The 19,061-nt window shown below is 39.6% G+C and overlaps 1 protein-coding gene across 2 annotated transcripts; it reads right to left on the bottom strand.

The window, feature by feature from the left end:
* Positions 1-941: 941 nt before the first annotated feature.
* On the bottom strand, positions 942-19,019 carry SLC39A6 (solute carrier family 39 member 6). 2 transcript variants are annotated; one of them, XM_081078336.1, is made up of 10 exons: positions 18,306-19,019; positions 15,866-16,672; positions 14,200-14,383; positions 13,181-13,350; positions 11,633-11,851; positions 8,044-8,149; positions 5,588-5,965; positions 4,408-4,488; positions 2,962-3,152; positions 942-2,154 (listed from the first exon to the last, which is right to left on the bottom strand). In XM_081078336.1, the coding sequence occupies exons 2-10, from the start codon at positions 16,661-16,663 to the stop codon at positions 2,002-2,004; spliced, it is 2,280 nt and encodes a 759-aa protein (XP_080934462.1). In that variant the 5' UTR covers positions 16,664-16,672; positions 18,306-19,019; the 3' UTR covers positions 942-2,001. The 2 variants fall into 2 exon arrangements, with proteins under 2 accessions (XP_080934462.1, XP_080934463.1); XM_081078337.1 differs by having other exon boundaries at positions 18,548-19,017.
* Positions 19,020-19,061: the final 42 nt, after the last annotated feature.

Raw genomic sequence — 19,061 nt, 5'->3', positions numbered from 1 at the left:
GGTTGCCCTCTCCCCCAAAGAATCATCTCTTGCTCCATGTTTTAATCTGCATTTTCCACTAATCTCCATTCTCCCCCACCCAGAGCCATGGGTACTAATTACTTAAATCTTCCACATATCTACTAATGGGTTCAAACTGGAGTAAGAACTATCGTTCCTTTCATCCTATTTTGTGGTTGAGCATATCTTCCACCTTTAGAATCTCTGTGAAAGGAATAGGCACATGTCTGTGTTCCCCAAACTTGAGGAACATTTCTAGCTATTCGAGAACTTCCTCATCTTGCACTGATATAGCAGTGGCACTAGGGTGAGTCTGTGGGCTTCTAAAGCAGAGTAATCATTCAGTCAGAGGAGATACCTGATCTTATCCTTTCAGGTAGCTCCAATTTAAGTAATTCTTGTTACTCAATCCCTTTCATTTGGTTTGGGGATTACAATGCTTGTCCAATTGTCTCTCAGTAGGCCCTAGGTGAAGTGTAGCATCTTGTCCAATTTTTTCTTATTCTTTTTAGAATGCAGGGCTGGGTGTTAATGCTTCTTAAGCTTAAGGCTCTGGTTGTTAAAAAAAAAAGTTAGGAATAGCTTGGAACAAACTGTGGCCCAATATTTTTTGAAGTGCCCTTTGTGATAAATAATTTAAAATTGAATAAGGCCACCCCATACAGTAATATAAATGAATTGACAAGTGTACTATAATCTTGATTGTACTGAAGAAAATCAGACATCTCAAATTCATACAACTAGAAAGTAGAAGAGTGATTACCAGGGACTAGGGGAGGAGGAAATGAGGGGTTGTTTACTAGGTATAGTTTCAGTTCCACAAGGTGAAAAGATTCTAGAGATCCACTGTACAACAATGTGAACATACTTAAAACTACTGAAGTAACTGTACACTTTAAAATGGTTAAGACGGTAAAAAAAATAAAATCAGACATCTAACATCAAGCTTACATGAGGAATTTATTTTGTAGAAAAGCAACATTTAGAGAATGCCACAGACAGCCCTAGTATGTCTAAAGTACTATATAAAAATGACAATTGCTCATAATGACAACACTGAAGCACTGAAAGATACCAAAGTACTTTCTGAATCCGAAAATCCAATTATACTCAGTACAGTTTTAATGTCCTTATCTCAAAGTTCTAATACGTTGACATTTGGTAAGCCAGATAACCATCCAATCATGTAACCGGGCAGTACATAAGTTGGCAATATCCAAGTCTTCTGGCAACACATCAACTTTGTCATACTCATCTGGTGTATCTCCACCCAAATATTTTAAAATTCAAATTTCTTGGTCAAGCGATATAGTGCTTGAATTCATTAAATATATTTAGACGTTTCTACTATACAAAGTTAAATGTACAACTAAATAAAAAGTGCTCACTGGTTTTATGACAAAAATGTTTATGAATGTAACTTTATACTTATAATGCCTTTTTAATTTAAATCTAAAATTGCCCCTTTTATTTTATATCAGTTTTGTGTGGTTTATTTTGTAAGAAATCTATATCTTCTTAATTCTTACATATTCTTTTTTCCTTATTTCTTAGTTTAAATTCAGTACGAGCTTTATTGGTATCTTAGGCTTCATGTGTCTTCTTACTTCTTAATACCAGCAGTTCTTTGGAGGCCTAAAATCCAGCATGGGAATTACTGTATTAAATTAATTCTAGAAAAAACATTAAAGACATTTTTCCTGAAATATACAGAACATGTCATGCCAAGTATCTTGTTTATACAATAAACTGGTAAAATTGGTAAATTGCACATATAGCTTATATTCCCAAAATAGAATAACTTAAATATTAAAATGTACTTTTATGTTACCACCATAACTGACCTCATAAGCATAACAAATGGCAATATTCAATATAAAAATCACAAACTCCACTAACCTTAAATGCTGCATATCACAGCATACAAACTCTCGTTTTCCTATGACCTATTCAAACTACAGACAGCAAATTTTTTAAGCTACTCTAGCATTTATACCCTAATTAGAAATTTATACGAAACACAATTTTATGTTCAAAAATGGAAATAAGCAACATAATTCCAAAACCCAAAAACATCCCAGCATTCTGTAGTAAGAAATATCCCCAGCGGCTACATCCGTGGTCACAAGCATCATTGTGCAGCATCTCAGGTACCTAAGTGAAGGGAAAAAAATCAATCTTTAAGGTCTCAGAACGACAGATTAGTTTTTATAAGAATTTGCAGGACAGTAGACAGTAGATTAGCTTTATATGTAGGCTGGATATAATGAGTCAATTCCTTAAAACATGACCACGTACATACTGATTCTAGCTAATGTCACATAGTATTTCCTCGCAGTTTAATTAACAATGTTTATTTACGATACACTCAGCAAGTCATATTTATATTGGTCCAGTTTGCTCCACCATGGAGAGCTGTATTTGATTACCCTGCTTTAGTTTCTGCCTGTATCTGAACTGAATCTAACATGTGGTTTACCTGAGTTCAGATATATGGAAACATTACACTATATAAAATAGAATTTTAGCAGTAAGATTGGTGGGATTGTTATGTGGACTTTGATGAAAGAGAGGTGTATCTCCTTTGTCCATCAATAGGGAACTTTTAAGCATTTTGGAGTACACACCGCATGCTGATAACATGTGGCTTGTGTTAGGTTTCCCACAAATCTATACACAATTCAAAGCATATTACTGAGACTCTACTCACAAAAAGACGTATCAGAGGGAACAGATATTTCTCTGTATCCTCATACATATTAGGCAGGATAAGGATGTACCTGTGATCAACAATCCAAAAAGATAAACTCTAAAGGACCTATATTTTATATGTTCTCTTGTTGAATATAACTTCTCACGACTACTGCATTTAATCTAAAGTCTTTTTTAAAGTAAGGTTTCACTAAACATTTTCTGTTTTATTGTTAGTCAATATTGTAATTTGACATCTGGAAAACTTACCATATCAACCAGAGCAACATACATGAATAAGCCAGCAGTAAGTGCAAATATCCACATAGACACATTTTCAGCATAATGACCAATGAAAATTCCTGTAGCCATTCCAAGATATGCCAGCATGGCCGACAAAGCATTATAAAGAACAGCCTGCTTAACAGTCATGCCAGCCTTCAGTAAAACAGCAAAGTCACCTTTGACAGAAAACAAAAAGGGGATCAAGTCACTGAAAAATCATTTTTAAGACATACATTCAAGAGACTTCCTAGAGCTAAAGAAGATTTTTTTGCAATGGTCTTTGAGGCTCATCTTAAAGAAAGTACCTATTTGCTGAAAATCACTGTTTCTCAGGATGAAAAGGGAACTATACACTTACCATGAAATATCACAGCAGCTTTTATTTGTTTTTAGATATTTAGTATAACCGTGAAATATTAAGGTAATAGCCAAAAAAATTTTTTAAAAATCGAGATCATTCTATACAGAAAAAAAAGAGACTTCATACATTTAAGAAATTCTCCAATCTTTTTTGAGAGAGAAAAAAAAACCAAAATTAAGAATTACCCGAGGCTAACTAAGTGTTACCAGTATAAATCACCCTAACAGTTCTATAAACTAAAATTTTTTTTTCCAAGTTTTTCTTAAGGCACCCACTTTGGTAATCAGTGATAAATACCATGAACCCACTCTTGTACGATCTTCAAGGAGCTTATAATTGGCTACAAAGATGGTAAAATTAAATGATGAGCAAACGATAAAGGTAATTTATAAATAAGAGCTAAAGAGTCTAATGTTTTAGCTATAAAAGGAGAAAATGAGATAAATTAAGATGGGAAGAGTTAAGATAGGCTTCCTGGAGCATGAAGGATCTAGAACACAGAATATAAACTAGATGTTGATTATAAGCATTTTGCAGGGAGATGGTAGGCCTTGTGAATGGCAGAACGGATGCCAAGGAACAAAAGTGAAAATGGTGTGTACAAATATGTGTCTGTAAGAAGAAAATAAAGGACATAAATTGGGATCCAGGACAACCTTGGGAAGGTTTTTTTTCTTCAGCTCCAATGAGATTTTCTTTGCCAACTGCTCTGTTAATAGAAAATGATCCCTTTGATTCCTGTGGTCTAATTCATATTGTGTGTATGAAGATAACAATCACTGATGTCACTGGTATTCTGGTATAAGATACTTAGTAGGGGAAGAGGACAAGAAAGGGGGCCCAGGTACCTCTTTGGCACCCCCACATAGACAATCGTGTAATTGTACTGATGGGGTCAGATTCTGGCTGGAAACAAAGTGCTCAGTAAGAAAAGAAACCTGGCTAGGTTAGCAGGCTTATAAGAAGGCATAAAAGTTATGAGGAAGCTTGCTAGAACAATCATTAGCAAAAGCCCGTGACACTAGGATAGTTTAGCCATCTGGAAAATACCATTTATATGGTTCTCTTACCTAACTCATGAGGCAACTCATGACAAAAGACAGCAACAGAAGTACTTAATCCACTCGATAACCCTTCAGTAAAAGCAGCACCTGTGTAGAAATCAATCAGAAAAGGATTGGCTACATTATTTCGTGGATGTGTTTTTACAAAATCTTACCAGCATACAAAATAAAAGAAATAAAATATATTCTGATTGTGACTAAACAGAACTTTCCCAATTGCACTCTGTATCTTCTTTGTAAGTGATCTCAGATTACATTCAATTAGGTGTAAATTTCCCAACAGAGCACAAGCTGGTATGATTGAGAAGGGAAGGTTCTGCTGTCTTAGAGTGATAAGGTGACCTTACACAAACCTGAGAAGTAATTGCTGCTGCATAAAACACCTATTTAAAAATATAAAATAAACTGATTTAAAAGGGTTATGAAAAAAAACTCAGCAGTCAAGAGTACACGTTTCACTGGCCTCAGAGGAATTCACTATGTAATTAGACTTGTTTACATTTATTCTTTCACTGTCTTATAAGGAGAGTCTAAGACAAATAGCTCCCCTCCTTTTCAAAGCTAACATATTGCACAAATGACCCCTTGTAAATCCTGACGGAGCATTTGCATACCCTCCTTGTCACTTATGTGCACACAGCACACAGAGGAAGGAGAGCACCGGGCTCCCAGGGAGCCAAGGCCTGGGCTCATCTCAGCCAGCCCACAAAACAGCGCTGTCTCCTTTGGCAAGTGGTTCACCTGTCCAGGCCTCAACTGCCTAATCGGTAATTATTTCCATGGTTCCTCCAGCACTAAGTTACTAAAATTTGTAAGTATTCTATGATCTTTTACTTGTGGTATAATAATTGCAAAAATTCTATAGTTCCTCTTTGGATAGAGACTGGTAACTGAACTTATCAGATATACAAAGATTTCTTTACAGCATGAAAGAAAAGATGGTAGAAAAGATTCTTTTACCTTAATAAATATTGTTTATATTGCAGGTAAGAAAACTTAAATGTACAGGGGGAAAAAAACTCACAAGTGCTCCAAACATATTAGAGCCTGATCTTAAGACCTTGCAAATTAAAACAACTTTTGGTAGTTACGATTTAGGTAATGGGCTAGGCACAGCTCCTAGCACTTAATCTCATCTAACAATTAGGGACTATTGCAGACTCAACCATAAAGGGAAAATGTATACCAATTGCTAGGCCATCGCTGAAATTGTGCAGGCCGTCACCCATTATCACCATCCATGCCAATGTGGCAATGCCGGCATCTTTCAGCTCTTCCCGAGAGTAGCGCTGACTGTGACTGTGGGGGTGGTGGTTCTGGTGGTGGTGGTGATGGAGAATATGATGGTAGTCATGGTGGTGGTGAATGAGATCGTCTGATTGGCCGAGTGTATCATGGAAATGGGAATGGCATTTATTCTTGCACCCTCTGGGTACATATTCATTATAGACTTCTTGTGGATGAGCATGAGCTATCATGACCTCTTCTTCTTCCAATATTGCTGGCTGTTGAGAATCAAAGTGGGAGGCCTCTTGTGAGTCTGCTCGTAAATAACTTTCAGGTCCTAGGTATAAATAAAAAGGACGTTGGGACAAAGTCAGAAAGCTTTGTTAATGTGCTTAAATACACTTCAAACATTCTCACTGACAAAGTCAAAAATGATCTTAAAGAGTGGCAACTCTCTCCCATATACCTGTGGAACTAAGCATTAGAGTATTATTGATTAACAACATCGATAGGTTTTAATGAGTTTTAGAAGTTAAATGGTCTCACATATTAAGAATGGATTTTAAATGTTGCTCTTCAATAACTACCCCTAGATCTGCCTTTAATTTGTTCTGCTTCCTTACATTTTCAGAGATGACTTTTATCCTGATATAAGAAGCACATACTTATTTTCAAAAAATATTTAATAAAAACACTGAAAATTGAAATAAAAACACATACATAATCCTGCTAACTTCCTCTTTTTTGAGGGCAAAATTCAAGGAAAAACAGAAGAATCAAAAATATCATCATCACCAAAAACCATTATCTGCTTATATAAAGAAAAGTAAATTGCAACCATCAGGTTTTGTTTTTCTTTGTCCTGTACCCTGGTATCACTTTTCTTGACACTGCGACCCAATTGTAAGGCAGCTATTTCCTCTCATCATTATACACTTCACTAGAGTCCATTACAAAGGTTGAAGAGAAGAGATGCAGGAAGAAGAGCAAGAACATTTTACTTGCTCTTTAGAGAAAAACAGTATGTTAGAAAACAAAGTTTGACAGGAAACTTTACAAACAAGGAGGAGGCAACAATGAAGTTTTTCTCCCTCCTTAGTCAGCAACTATCTATTGAGCACCTACTCTGGTCCAGATACCCAGCCAGACAATGGGGATAGAATGGAACAAGACAAAGTTTCTGCCTTCAATAAACTTACGTTCTTGTGGGGAGAAAGCCACTTAACAAGGAAAAACACATGTATAAAGAAGGTACTTTGAGGCACTGGAAAGTATGGGAAGAAAATAGAAAGGGGTAATATGAAGCAGAGTAACTGAAAACCTTTGTATTTGGGTAATCAGGGAAAGCCTCTCAGGAAGAGATGCCTGAGTTGAGATGTGAAAAACAGGGGGAATTTATGTGAAGATCTGGGAGAACAGTATTCCAAGCAGGAAAAAAATAAAAATAAAAAAAAAAACACCACAGTAGTGCCCCTCCCTGAGACAGACCTGGTGTGCTCACAGGATGAAAAGGAGGCCAGGGAGGCTGAAGAGAGTGGACAATGGGGGAGAGTGGAGGACAGGGCAGGACCTTGAAGGTCATGATGAGTTTTGTTTAAAATTTTAATCTTCACTAAGTCTGTCCAACAAGAAATGCCAAGCAGACAGCTAAGTTATAGAAAAAATAGTAGCTTGACAGTGGAGAAAACATGGTAGACATAACCTTGGCAGAGTGATCAAAATTACCACCACCCATACAAAACAAAGAGCATCATGTCAGGTGGCACACAGTGTAACTAAAAAGGAGAGAGTACTACTGTGATATTCCTGCCAAACTGATCAATCCAATGGAACAACATTAGACAAACCCAAAATGAGGGCAACAAGATGCAACATTTGATCCTGGACTGTACTCGGCATCAATTTTTTCCTTTTGGGGGTGGTGGGGAGCATAAAGCATGGCTAAGACTAGATAATTACAGTACAACAGCACTAACTTCCTGTTTTGATAACTGAACTATGGCTATATGAGAGAATGTCCTTTTTCTTAGGAAACATACACTAAAGTATTTAGGGATAAACAAGCATCATATCTGCAATTTACTCTGAAATGGTTTAGGAAAAAAATGTGTGTATATGTGTACAGAGAGAGGGCAAATGATAAATGTAGGTAAAATAATTGGGGAATACAGGAAAAGGACACAGAAATTCTCTGTACTGTTCTTGAAATTTTCTATGAATCTGAATTTATTTCAAAGTAAAAAATTATAGAAAGAGATGCAAATACACATAGAAACAACCAACTCACTGGTAATTTAAAGTATGAGATTAAAAAACAGAAAAAGACACGGTCCCATCTTTTTTCTAGACAGTCCAAACTGTCGGCAAATCGAGAGCAATGAACTCCCTCCAGCCCTCCAATATATAAGGACTTACGTTCATCTGCGTCTACTTTCTCCTCATTTGTTGAAATTTGAGATTCATAGTTAGATAACTGCTTCTTAATCTCCACATCATCATCATTTTCAGGTTTTTTCTGATTCTAAAATAGAAAGGGACAGCAACACTTTAAAATAGTTCATTTGCTAATATACACAGCTTTAAATAAATAGTTCAGCAAAAGAGAGAGCAAAAGACAACAGAGTAACAGACCTGTGTTGGAATAAAAGCCACCTAAGGGCAGGGCCTGTAGTTACCTTGCACTGTACCTAGTAGTGTCTCCTGGGTGCAGTAACTGTTCAGAAAGGCGAAGAAGCTGCCTTAATAATAGAAATGTAGAAAAATCACCTTTTTCAATGTCCCCTAGGTCATCTACTCTAAGTGTGGTCTCACATAAGCAGCACAGCATCCCCTGGGAGCTTGTTAGAAATGCACTCACGCCACACCCAGACCTAATGAATCAAAATGGAGATTTTAACTAGATCCCCAGGTGACTCATACACATTAACATTGAGCTCTGCCTCAGGTTATCAATTTAGAACCATCCAGAGGCATTTTCTTCAGGCATTTAGTAATCTGCTAACCAAGAGTGTATAACAATAAGACAGGACAGGCTTGTCACTTTCCTGATATAAACATCACTTTATACCAGGACAGGCTTCCTTGAGAAAGTGACATTTATACCAAAAACTAAAGACGAGCAGAGGTTTACTGGGGAAGGAAAGGGAGGCAGTATTCCAAGGAGGGAGAAGAATGTATGGGCAAGTCCTAAAGCAGGAAGGGGCCAGCCCTGACCAGAACAGAAAGGACAAGGCAGGGTGGCGAGAGATAAGGCTGGATGGCTGGAGGGGACCAGACAACGCAAACCTGTTAGGAGTGGTGGACTTTGTCCTATAAGAAATGAGAAATCACTAAAGGAAGGATTTCAAGGAGTGGAATCCAGCCTCATCAGATTTTCATTTAGACAAACCACTCTGCCTGCTTTGCTCTGGATTGGGAGAAGACAAAATAATGTAGACAGGCCGGTTAGGAGGCAACTCCTGTCACCCAAGTGGGAAGTAAGCATGGCTTGGACTAGAATAATAGCAAAGAAGATGGAGAGAAATGGCAACACTCTGGATATATTTAATAAAACTAGGTTGGTTATAAGGAGGAGGGAGATGTTACATGACTCAGGTTTTCAGCATGAACAATAACCCTTACTGGTAGAAAGAGTTTGAGGTTGAATTATTACTATTTATATCAAGTATGAGATGTCACCATAATTTGAATAGAGGTTTCAGACAGACATATATAGCAGGTAACCTAAAACTATGATACCCAGAATTTCCCAGGGGTTCAGGATGGATGTCTTCAGGAAAAGCCTAGGTAAAATGTCCTGTTTTGGGTCCAAAGAGCTCCCAACACTTGCCATATAATGGGTAGTTTATTTTTCTTTTTGAGAGAACCATATGAGATTAAAAACTGTTAAGTAAGTAAAACTAAGATCTGGATGCCCTTGAGAAAAGATACTTAATGCATTCTAAAAAGGAAGAGAATAATGTTTGCAAAACTCCTGTGGGAAGTCTTTGTCTAGAAATTATGCTTACTTGCTGTTTAATGTTTCTTGTATAATCAACAAATAGTTTTTATTCGTCTCTTATGCACTAGTCATTGTTCTAGACATTGGAGATATAATAAACAATAAACCAGACAGAGGTCCTCTGAAGACCTTACATTCTAGTAAAAATTATTTTAGTTTAGAACAGAGATTATCAAACTTTGACTACAATCCAGTCATGTATGTAATATATCCATAGTAATATATGCAATAGACTGTAACATTACTTACGGTTGCATTTTAAAACGTTGATCGTATTACAAGATTGCTTTCATAACTCCCTGAGTTATAATCCAGAGTTTGAATAATATTGTCCTGTATTAGATAATAGACAGCCTACCTCTTAGAGTCCCATGTTAAAGAGGGACAGAATAAAGAAAAGTTATCTTTAAGGAAAATTTGAAAGCCAAATTGAAATTACAATGCTCAATAAATTATGGCATTTGGAACACAAAAACGGTAAAACCAACCAACCTCCAACCACCCCCCTTGAAAAAACTAAAAATGATCTTTTGTTGTTCTAAGGAAAGAATAATTCCAGAGAACGTAAAGACTAGGAAATTTTCTCAAACCAGTCCACGTGAAGCAGTGGGGACAACAGGAACATGGAAGATGACTTCCTGGATTAAGAATGAATAAGCTGTTATTTCACTTCTTCCCTTTAAATTTAGGTCCTGTTTTGGGTCCAGTAAAAGAGAAGGTTCAAAGTATGCAATTTGAAATTTTAATGAACGTAAACTCCGTAAGGGCAAATATTCATAGGATGGAGCAGGAGGCTATTCTCCTGTTCACACATGCACTTGTTTCCAACAGTGAGCTCTATGCTGAGTAAGAATCAACTACGTTATTTTTCAAGCCTCTTCTTGCCAGCTATACTTGTTATTTTAACTGCACAATTTAGTAACTTATTGCTTAAACTGTGTGATCATGGTGAGAACAGTTACTTCTATGAAAACTAAAGTTAAATGGTTTTGAAAGATTCAAAGGCAGTTGCTTTTTTTAAAAAAAAGTCTATCAAATTATGTAAGGTGACAACTATATAAAATTTAAAAAATTTCCAAACTTTGATTCTACATTCAAAATAGCTTTATAAGTGTGTAGCCTCTTGATCAATTTTAGAGCAACCAAAACTGGACATTGGAGACGAAGCAGCATGGCTGTAGGAAAAAAAAATCATCACAGAACTCCAACTCAGAGAAAATCTTGGTGAACATCAAATGACCAGAATGAGTGTACAAATGTTTTAAGTTAAATTCAAATGTCCAAGATGTGTATGTGTCCTTTTTAAGAGTCCCGACAGTCTTTTGATCATCTTGCCTGGGCACGTCAAAAAGGCAGATCACAGGCAACTCGAAGTTATTTTTTACCAGGAGTAAAGAGCCTCCTCTTTGGCTTCAGACTATTTCCTGTGACAGTTTGTAAAGGGCAAGTCTGTCAATGCCACAAACTCTTTCGAATAAAACAGAATATTCAGCTACTGGGTGAATAAAGTTAATCACATAGTGAATCATAACTACCAATAAATATTGATTGTGTATCTATGATACTTTTTTCTTAAACCACTTTAGTGAGCTATAATTGACATATGAAAAGCTGTCTATATTTAATGTATACAACTCAGTGAGTCTGGGGATAAATATACACCTGTAAAGCCATCACCGCCATCAAGGCCATGATCACCATGCTTCTGATCTTCAAGGCACTGCTTGTGCCTTGTGTGGTCATTTATATAGCTGTTTATCTTTGCCTTTCATACCTTCTCATGAGTTTGAAGGGAGCTCTGGAGATAGAAAACTCCAGGGTTATAAAGATACAGAATTGCTCTCTGTTAATTCCTCTTGGAGCAAAAAAGGATTTCAAGAAAACTCAGCCCCATCTCAAACGAAGACTATATACTCTGGACAAGTTCTACTAACAGTTTAGTTAAGAGTGCTACTCTAAATAAATGTCTGATGCATAGTACGTACTCAATATACTTTTTCTTACCTTTTTCTTCTTATCTTTAAATTGCTTGATCAATGTGAGCACATGTTCAACAAGAAACATGAAATACAAGCCTCCCAGAGCTGTCAGACCCTTCCATGTGGAATCAAAATAGGTCCTTTCTTCTATGTTTTGAGAAGACAGATGACTGAACACTGGCCCCCTCTTCATTGACATGGCTAGTCCTTCATGGCTGTGACTATGCTGATGACTTGCGTGAGACTAAAGGCAGAACAACATACATTTTATAAGATCATTACTTTCACACATCAGAAAAACTGGCTAAGACAAGAAGGTCAAATTGGAAATCATTCAGAATTAGGCAATTCATGGGATATTTCGGAATGAAGCTAAGTTTGGATATTAAAAATAAAATGAACAACAAGCAGCTAGTTTTCTAGAGCTTAATGTATACAATGCACTAGAACATTTAAGAGTGGGTCTGTTCAGTGTAAAGACAGACTCATTTCTCAATGACCCTCATAATACATAGGTAATGGATATTTTCAATATTTGACAAGTTACCATGGTCACAAATAATAGGGAACCGCCAGACTTAATGGGCAGGTAGTGTTTACTGCTTATACTCCCAGCTGAAAAGTTCATACCAGTATCATCAGTGTGCTTACAAGGAGCTCAGTCTGTGCAATAGGCCCTGGCACATACCTGAGATCCAGGTACAGTGCCCAGTAGTCTACAGGGAAACTACTGCCTGCATAGGTACATGGCCCAGTAGCCTCCAGGGAACTACTGCCTGCATGTTAGGAAATCAGGTGTGGCACATACTAACACAGGTGAGATTGGGAGGGAGTCACATGCACATACCACTTTGTGCAACAGGTATTCCTGAACCTCTGCCATCTGATAGTCAGGAAGTTTATCACAGCAAAATAGTTATTTTTCACTACTGAATGAAACATGATGAGATATGTAGTAATCTAGGAATAGAGTGATTCTCCCCCCCGCCCATTTGCCTGCAAATCTCTAAGGGAAATTTAGTAAATGAGATCCAAATATTTCCTGCCTATGCACCTATCCCAAATATTTAATGGAAAAGTAAATCCACTTTACCAAACTTGTTTTTATTTAAGAATTTAGTCATGTCACAAGGTGTAAATCTCTAACTACATACATAAATTCAACTCTGAAGAAAAACTCTTAAGTTTCTTGGGTACACAGAGAGTCACATTTTTGTTTCTGTGGCAATTACACTGACATGTAAGCAGGTGATTCACACTGCTGCAGTCTGTCACAATACTAACATCTGGGTAGAATCTGTCTCCTTTTATTAACTGGTTTCCAAAAAGTTAAAGTAGTCTGTATTTAGTAAATTCCCTTTAAAAAGAAAAGTGAAAAAATGAACATGTCCTAAAATTTAGCGCAAAAAAGCAGCTTTTGGTTACCAAATATATGTTAAAATCAACTCTTCTAAACCAAATTTGTAACCTTTCACACATATCAATACAAAGAATTCTAACACAAACCCAAAAAATACATGTATATTTTCAATGTTGAATAAAACACACTAATATGACAAATTACCATACTTACATGTGGAAGAAGGTGTAAAAATGCATCGCCACTCAAGGTCCCAACAGCCAATGCCACAAGGAAACTCAGGAGAAACTTGAAAAACACCCGATTCATCAGAGGCACTAGGATAACACCCAGCAAAGACAGGAAACTAATGATGGAAATGGCTATAAAGCCACCAACCCAGGCTGTCAAACAAAACAGAACAAGAGAAAAAGAATACAATTGATAAAGTTTAAAACACAGACTTTGGAGTAGCATAAAGCAACTTGTAAAAGTAGGGAAGTTAAAATACAAACTCAGTGGAATAGGACTGTGGTAACAGAGCAATAACCAAGAAATAGGCTCAAATGAACAGTCTGACTAAACGTTCCAGATAAAGAGCCTAGTGGAAATAAGCCTAGTGGAAAATTCTTCAACTAGGTGGAAAGGAGGGGGGAAAATGCTAAATAAGGATGAATTCTCGCTCACTTGGAAACTGAGTTTTTAGCTCCCATAATACCTAAATTATGAAAGAGGGCAAAGTTTAAAAAAAGAACGAAAGATAGAAAAGGAAACGGAAATTTAATAATTTCCTCAGTAAACAAAGCATTTATTTATTATAGTTTTTGAGCATTGAAACTGTACACTCTAGCTGCAGAGCTTATCCTAGTTTAATTTATTAATAAAAACAGATCAGAATTAGGCTCCTAAACAGTAGAGATTAACTCCGACCCTTCCTCCTGAACAGTGACAACATATAAAAAGCCCAAATTTTGGATGGGAGAACCTCAGACAAGTTACAACTTATGTTTTCTCCCCCATACCCTTTGTTTTAGGCTAAGGCTAAACTAACACAGACAAGTTATAATTGAAGTCTTTTTTTTTTTTTTTTTAAAGGTTATGGCTAACACGCTTTCTTCACATTCAAGGCAGAGAACAATTAAGATGGCATATTTGAAATTATGCTGAAAAATTAGGCTGATGTAAACATAAGGAAAACTATAACATAAATGTATTTATTGGAAATTATTATTACATTAAAAACGCAATTCTACCTATTTGTAAAGAGTAGGTCTTTGGAGGGATTTCAGCTTTCTTTTCACTCGTTGTATGAATCAGACACGATCTAGCATCAATTTGATTGATGATGGCGGGACAGAGGTAGTTGAACTCTGTTACATTCAGCAGAACTTGGATGCCTATGCCATGAGATGTAAGCAGCTTTGACGCATTGAAACACTGAAGAAAACAAAACAGTAAAAATCACCAAAAGGCATTCCCATTAGAGAATCCAAAAAAGTTGTTTGATGACACAACACCCTTTCCTCATTGAAGCTTACTTCTTTAATTTTTTAAGTCAACGCTAATTAAAATCAACTTTTGATTTGAGTACTTTGGAACTTGCCTCAAGCTGCCTGGAGATACTGTGTCACAATAGTGGTATCCCATCTCTCTGCCTATTTCTTCTTGGTAGAAACAGTCACATCACTAGTCACCCAGGGAGAAAGCCTCAAGTGGAATAAGCTTGAGGATAAATGAACATTCACAAGCCTGTTAACTCATTGTATAAACCTATTAAGGAAATGAGCTTTAATTTCAAGATGGGGTTCATTAGAGATTGAGAAATATGTTGTTTTAGTACTAACGCTACCCTACCTGGCCTAAACAAGCCCAAGACACATCACTCTTCCAGCAATGACCGTACTTGCAAAACTTAGCTCAGTTCTGCCTACATATCTGGCAAAAAAGTTCTCTATGAGAGGCTATTAAATTATGTACATTACTCTCGAGCAGGGCAAGGTTGGTAATAAAACAAACCTGTACCGGCAGGCAGCTGTTTCAACAATTTAATTAGCTGACTAGTTTGAAGAGAACCTCCTTTGAGCAATCTAAGCACCCCCCCACACTCCCAAAATTGGCAGTAGCACCTGTTTCTCATCTTCTATAAAGTTATTTTAAACTCTCACAATTCTTGGTTAATACTACTCGGAACAAACTTTATCACCAGTGTGGCTATGGGAATGACCATTATTAGTACCGGTAGGATTATCCCAGAATTAGTACAGATGGTTTGAATGAAGTACTTAAGTTTCACAAATTAACATATACTAACTAATTCCTCGTTCTTGACACCTTTAGTCAAGGCAAACTGTGTACAGTATGGAAGCCTCGTTTTGGTAAAACAAATGAACTCAAAACTTCACTGCCCAGACATTCAGTTGTCCAGTATGTTGTTCTTGATAGCATTGTGATCCCTCTGCCAAAGAGGTAACACTGTTCGTGCATTCTTCCGCCCCTTCAACCACACATTTCCCTGAATCATAAGTTCTCATTCCTGCTTTTCAACCGCCCTTTTTTTCCTTCTTTTTTTATTTTTTTAAATTTATTGGGGTGACCTTTTTCTATTTTTATTAGTAATATTCACCTTTAAAGATTTTCTCCCAAATAACTTGGATACCTACTTTCTATACTTATCTTAAATTCTACATTAGAAAGTAGTTTGAGCAGGGAGCACTATTCTTAGTATCACCCGAGTTTTGTATTGGAAATGTTTACAACATAGTGGGGACATTTTGGGCCAAATGCCTTGCTGACAAAGTAGAAGTTCCCTTTTCAACAACCTCACCATTTTATTAAACTCCTTACACCTACAGATAGAATGGCAATGACTGGGCCGATAGGCAGGCATACTGAGTAAAATAAGAATAGCACTCATCTTACCTCCTGAGTATTTTCATTTGTGATTCTGGAATACATAAAGTCTTTTCTGGGCTCACTCACAGATTCATTTGTTTTCCTCCTAGTCAGTCGGCTCCCCCGGCTCTTTTCTGTGATACTGGGTGGAGTGGAGCTGCTCACATCTTTGGGGAGAAGTTTTCCAGGTTTTGGAGTTTCTATTGTGTCTAGAAAGTGAGTTCCTTCAGAAAAAGCATTATACACAGTTGAAGTCACTTCACTAGCACCAACATCGTCCTTGATTAAAACATTCCTTCTACCATTGGCATGTTCTGATCGGCGAGATCCTTTCCCCTGGCTGTTTCTAGGATCTTTACCCGAACTATCAGAGTCATGGTCTGGGCAAAGAGCTTTCCGATTATTTTTACCAGACGCAGCGTGATTATGGTGAGAGTGATGCTCGTGGTCAGAGTGATGCTCGTGGTCAGAGTGATGCTCGTGGTCAGAGTGATGCTCATGGTCAGAGTGATGCTCGTGGTCAGAGTGATGCTCGTGGTCGTGGTGTATGTGGATTCTTTTCATCTTATCTATGCCTATATTCTGAAGCAACTTCCTGAAACCTTCAACTGACAAGGAATTATTTTCTCCATAGCGATGGAAAAGTTGCTGTAGATGATGTCGCTGTGTGGTAACTGCCAAATCAACATTAATGCCAGATTCCCAGTTAGGAATAACTTTCTCAGTGGTCTGAGGGAAAGCCGTTGCTGGTTCAGGTTCACGAAGGGGGTTTGTGACTGACAGGGTGAAGGTCAGGATCAAGACTACAGATAAACTCGTCGCCATTGCACCTTCCTAGAGAAGACACACACAAAATTTCTTGCTTTCATTTCTAAAACAATGAAGAACGCTTATGCTGAAAATTGATGTCTAATCAAGGTTTACAGAGCATCATTTAGTGTGACAAGTGTACTAAGTACTGTGAAAATATAGACAACTAGAGGCCTAGCCTCTACCCTGCTAAAACGTGAAACTGAGTACAGTCGAGTACTAAGAGATTTGCACTGTAAAGCAACAGTAATTCAGACACTGGAGAGATCCATGTGGCCACAGCCAATAATATTGGCAGCTTCTTATTGTGGTGAGAACAATGATTCACAACAAAACCCAATTACCTCTACCACCATCATCATCATTTCATAAAACAATTATTTTAACATCAAAGAGAGGACATATGGCAATCTCAGAACAATTCTCTTTTAAAATTTTTCTTACACTATATACAAATCAATTTACGGCTTCTTTCTCCCAGTACCACTCCTCAAACACACCCAACCTTGCCAGTTTCTTGTATGTGCCTCAGGATATTTTCTACGTGTACTCAAGAGGATATGTGCTTTATGTGCTTTAACCACACAAAAGGGGTATTTTTTCTCCACTCAACAAATGACCTCTTTCCCTGTCAGTCCGTATAGACTACTCTCATTCTTTTGAATGACCGGATAATAATAGTTCCTTAACTAAATGAAACTTCATAAAAAATTGTATCATCCTTCCGTTGCCATAAACCAGTGAAAATTTTATCAAGACTATCACTCATCCAGACAATGGTGTCTGGAACCAAAGGCCTATGCTCCAAAGAGGGGTCAGGGATCCAGCGGAGCCTGGAAAAGCGGAATTCATTTAAGCCGAGGAAGGTACAGTTCAGATAAGCGGGTATCTCGGGACCCGCAGACATCCAGCAGCAATGATGGACAGAAATCGTGACCAGACTCATCTGCCTCCAGGGCAAGACCCACAGGTCGGATTCTGGAGCAAGAGAGCAAGGGCCTGGGGCGAACTGGCTCCATCATTTCCAGCGGTTCTTCCTCGTACCCGCAGAAGCTGGCACCCCTATGTTACAGGGTGGCTGAGAAACCCCCCGAGCGGATGCATGTGGGGGAGCTCCGAACAATGTCGGCAGTGCTGCACAGCTGCCGCTCGTACGAGGAGCCGTGGGATACGGCAGTAGACAGACACCACAGGGCTCGACTCCGGAAAGAACAGTCTTGGGAGCCTGAAGTTTCACTAGGACGTGAGAACCATTAAGAAATCGCTCGGAAGAGGGAAGCCAGGAGCGGGCTGGGTGGGGACGCGCACAGGCGGCAGGTCCGCGCCTTCCTCCGGGAAGGATGGAGGGATGCTGAAGGCGCCCGCCGACCCTCCCGCGGACCTCCGTCACGCGTGTGTCCAAGGAAAGAAAGCGCCGACAGAAAGGACCTGGAGAAAGGGGCGAGCGGAGAGACCCGGAAAGAGGGCCCACGACTGCCTCTATGGGCTTTTCATTTTTAAACACGACCTTACCTTCTTCGAACAGAAGATGAACAATACAGACCGTTTGCTCAGAAAAGTCCTCCGTTGGCCCCCAAAGCCCATCTGTGCGCCTCACCCTGGGACGTCAGGCCGCCACGTGCCCTCGGCAGCCCCCTCCCGGACCTGCGGGACTCACCTCTCGGCGGCCTCGCCGTCCCACGGCCCGGCCCCGCGCGCAGGTTCAGCTCCCCGCAGGCGGTCCCGAGGGCTCGGAACCGGCCCGTGCTCCTCTCTCTTTCTAGAAACCTCTACACGGCACGGAGAAGCGGCGGTCTCATCGGCTCGGCTGCCCCTGAGCGCCGGGTCCCGCCGCGCAGCCACCGGGAAGCCGCGCCCCACGCGCCCTCGCCTCCCAGGACCAGGACAATTACTAATTACCGCCGCGCGCCGCGCGCCGCCGGGAACCAGCGCCTCCGCCGGCCGCGACTGCCGGGCATGCGCAGTGCGGCTGGGCACCCCGTCCGCCGTCGGCGAATCCGCGCGTCCGCCTGTTCGCCGGCGCCGCTGGGCTCGCAGGGGAGGGATGGGGCGAAGGCTCGGTCCGACCCAACCGTGAGCGCCGAGGCCGGCGGGGGACCTTTCCTTTGATTCCCCCACGCCCCTGCGCCTCCCTGAGGTCCGAGACTTGCTTGCTAAAGCTTCCCGTCGGCTGCAGGGAGCCGGAGCGTGAGGGGCAGCGGGACGTTCCTAAGCTGCCCCCGCACTCGAGCCGCGGGTCTTTCTGGAAGGTCCGGAGTGACTCTTGCCGGGTGTCGGCCCCTAGGACGGAGGCCGTGTGTGTGCGCTGGGCCGCGGCCCGAGAAACTAGAAGAGTGGGCAGCGGCCGGGCACTGAAGACCCCTCGGGCCAGGGCGGGGGGCGGGGCCGGCGGGGGCAGGGCCGCCTCCGCCAC

Source organism: Rhinolophus hipposideros (assembly GCF_964194185.1).
Source record: "Rhinolophus hipposideros genome assembly, chromosome: 17".
NCBI classification, from domain to species: Eukaryota; Metazoa; Chordata; class Mammalia; order Chiroptera; family Rhinolophidae; genus Rhinolophus; species Rhinolophus hipposideros.
Note: the sequence above shows the minus strand (reverse complement) of the source record. Positions and strands in the feature narration are given on the sequence as shown.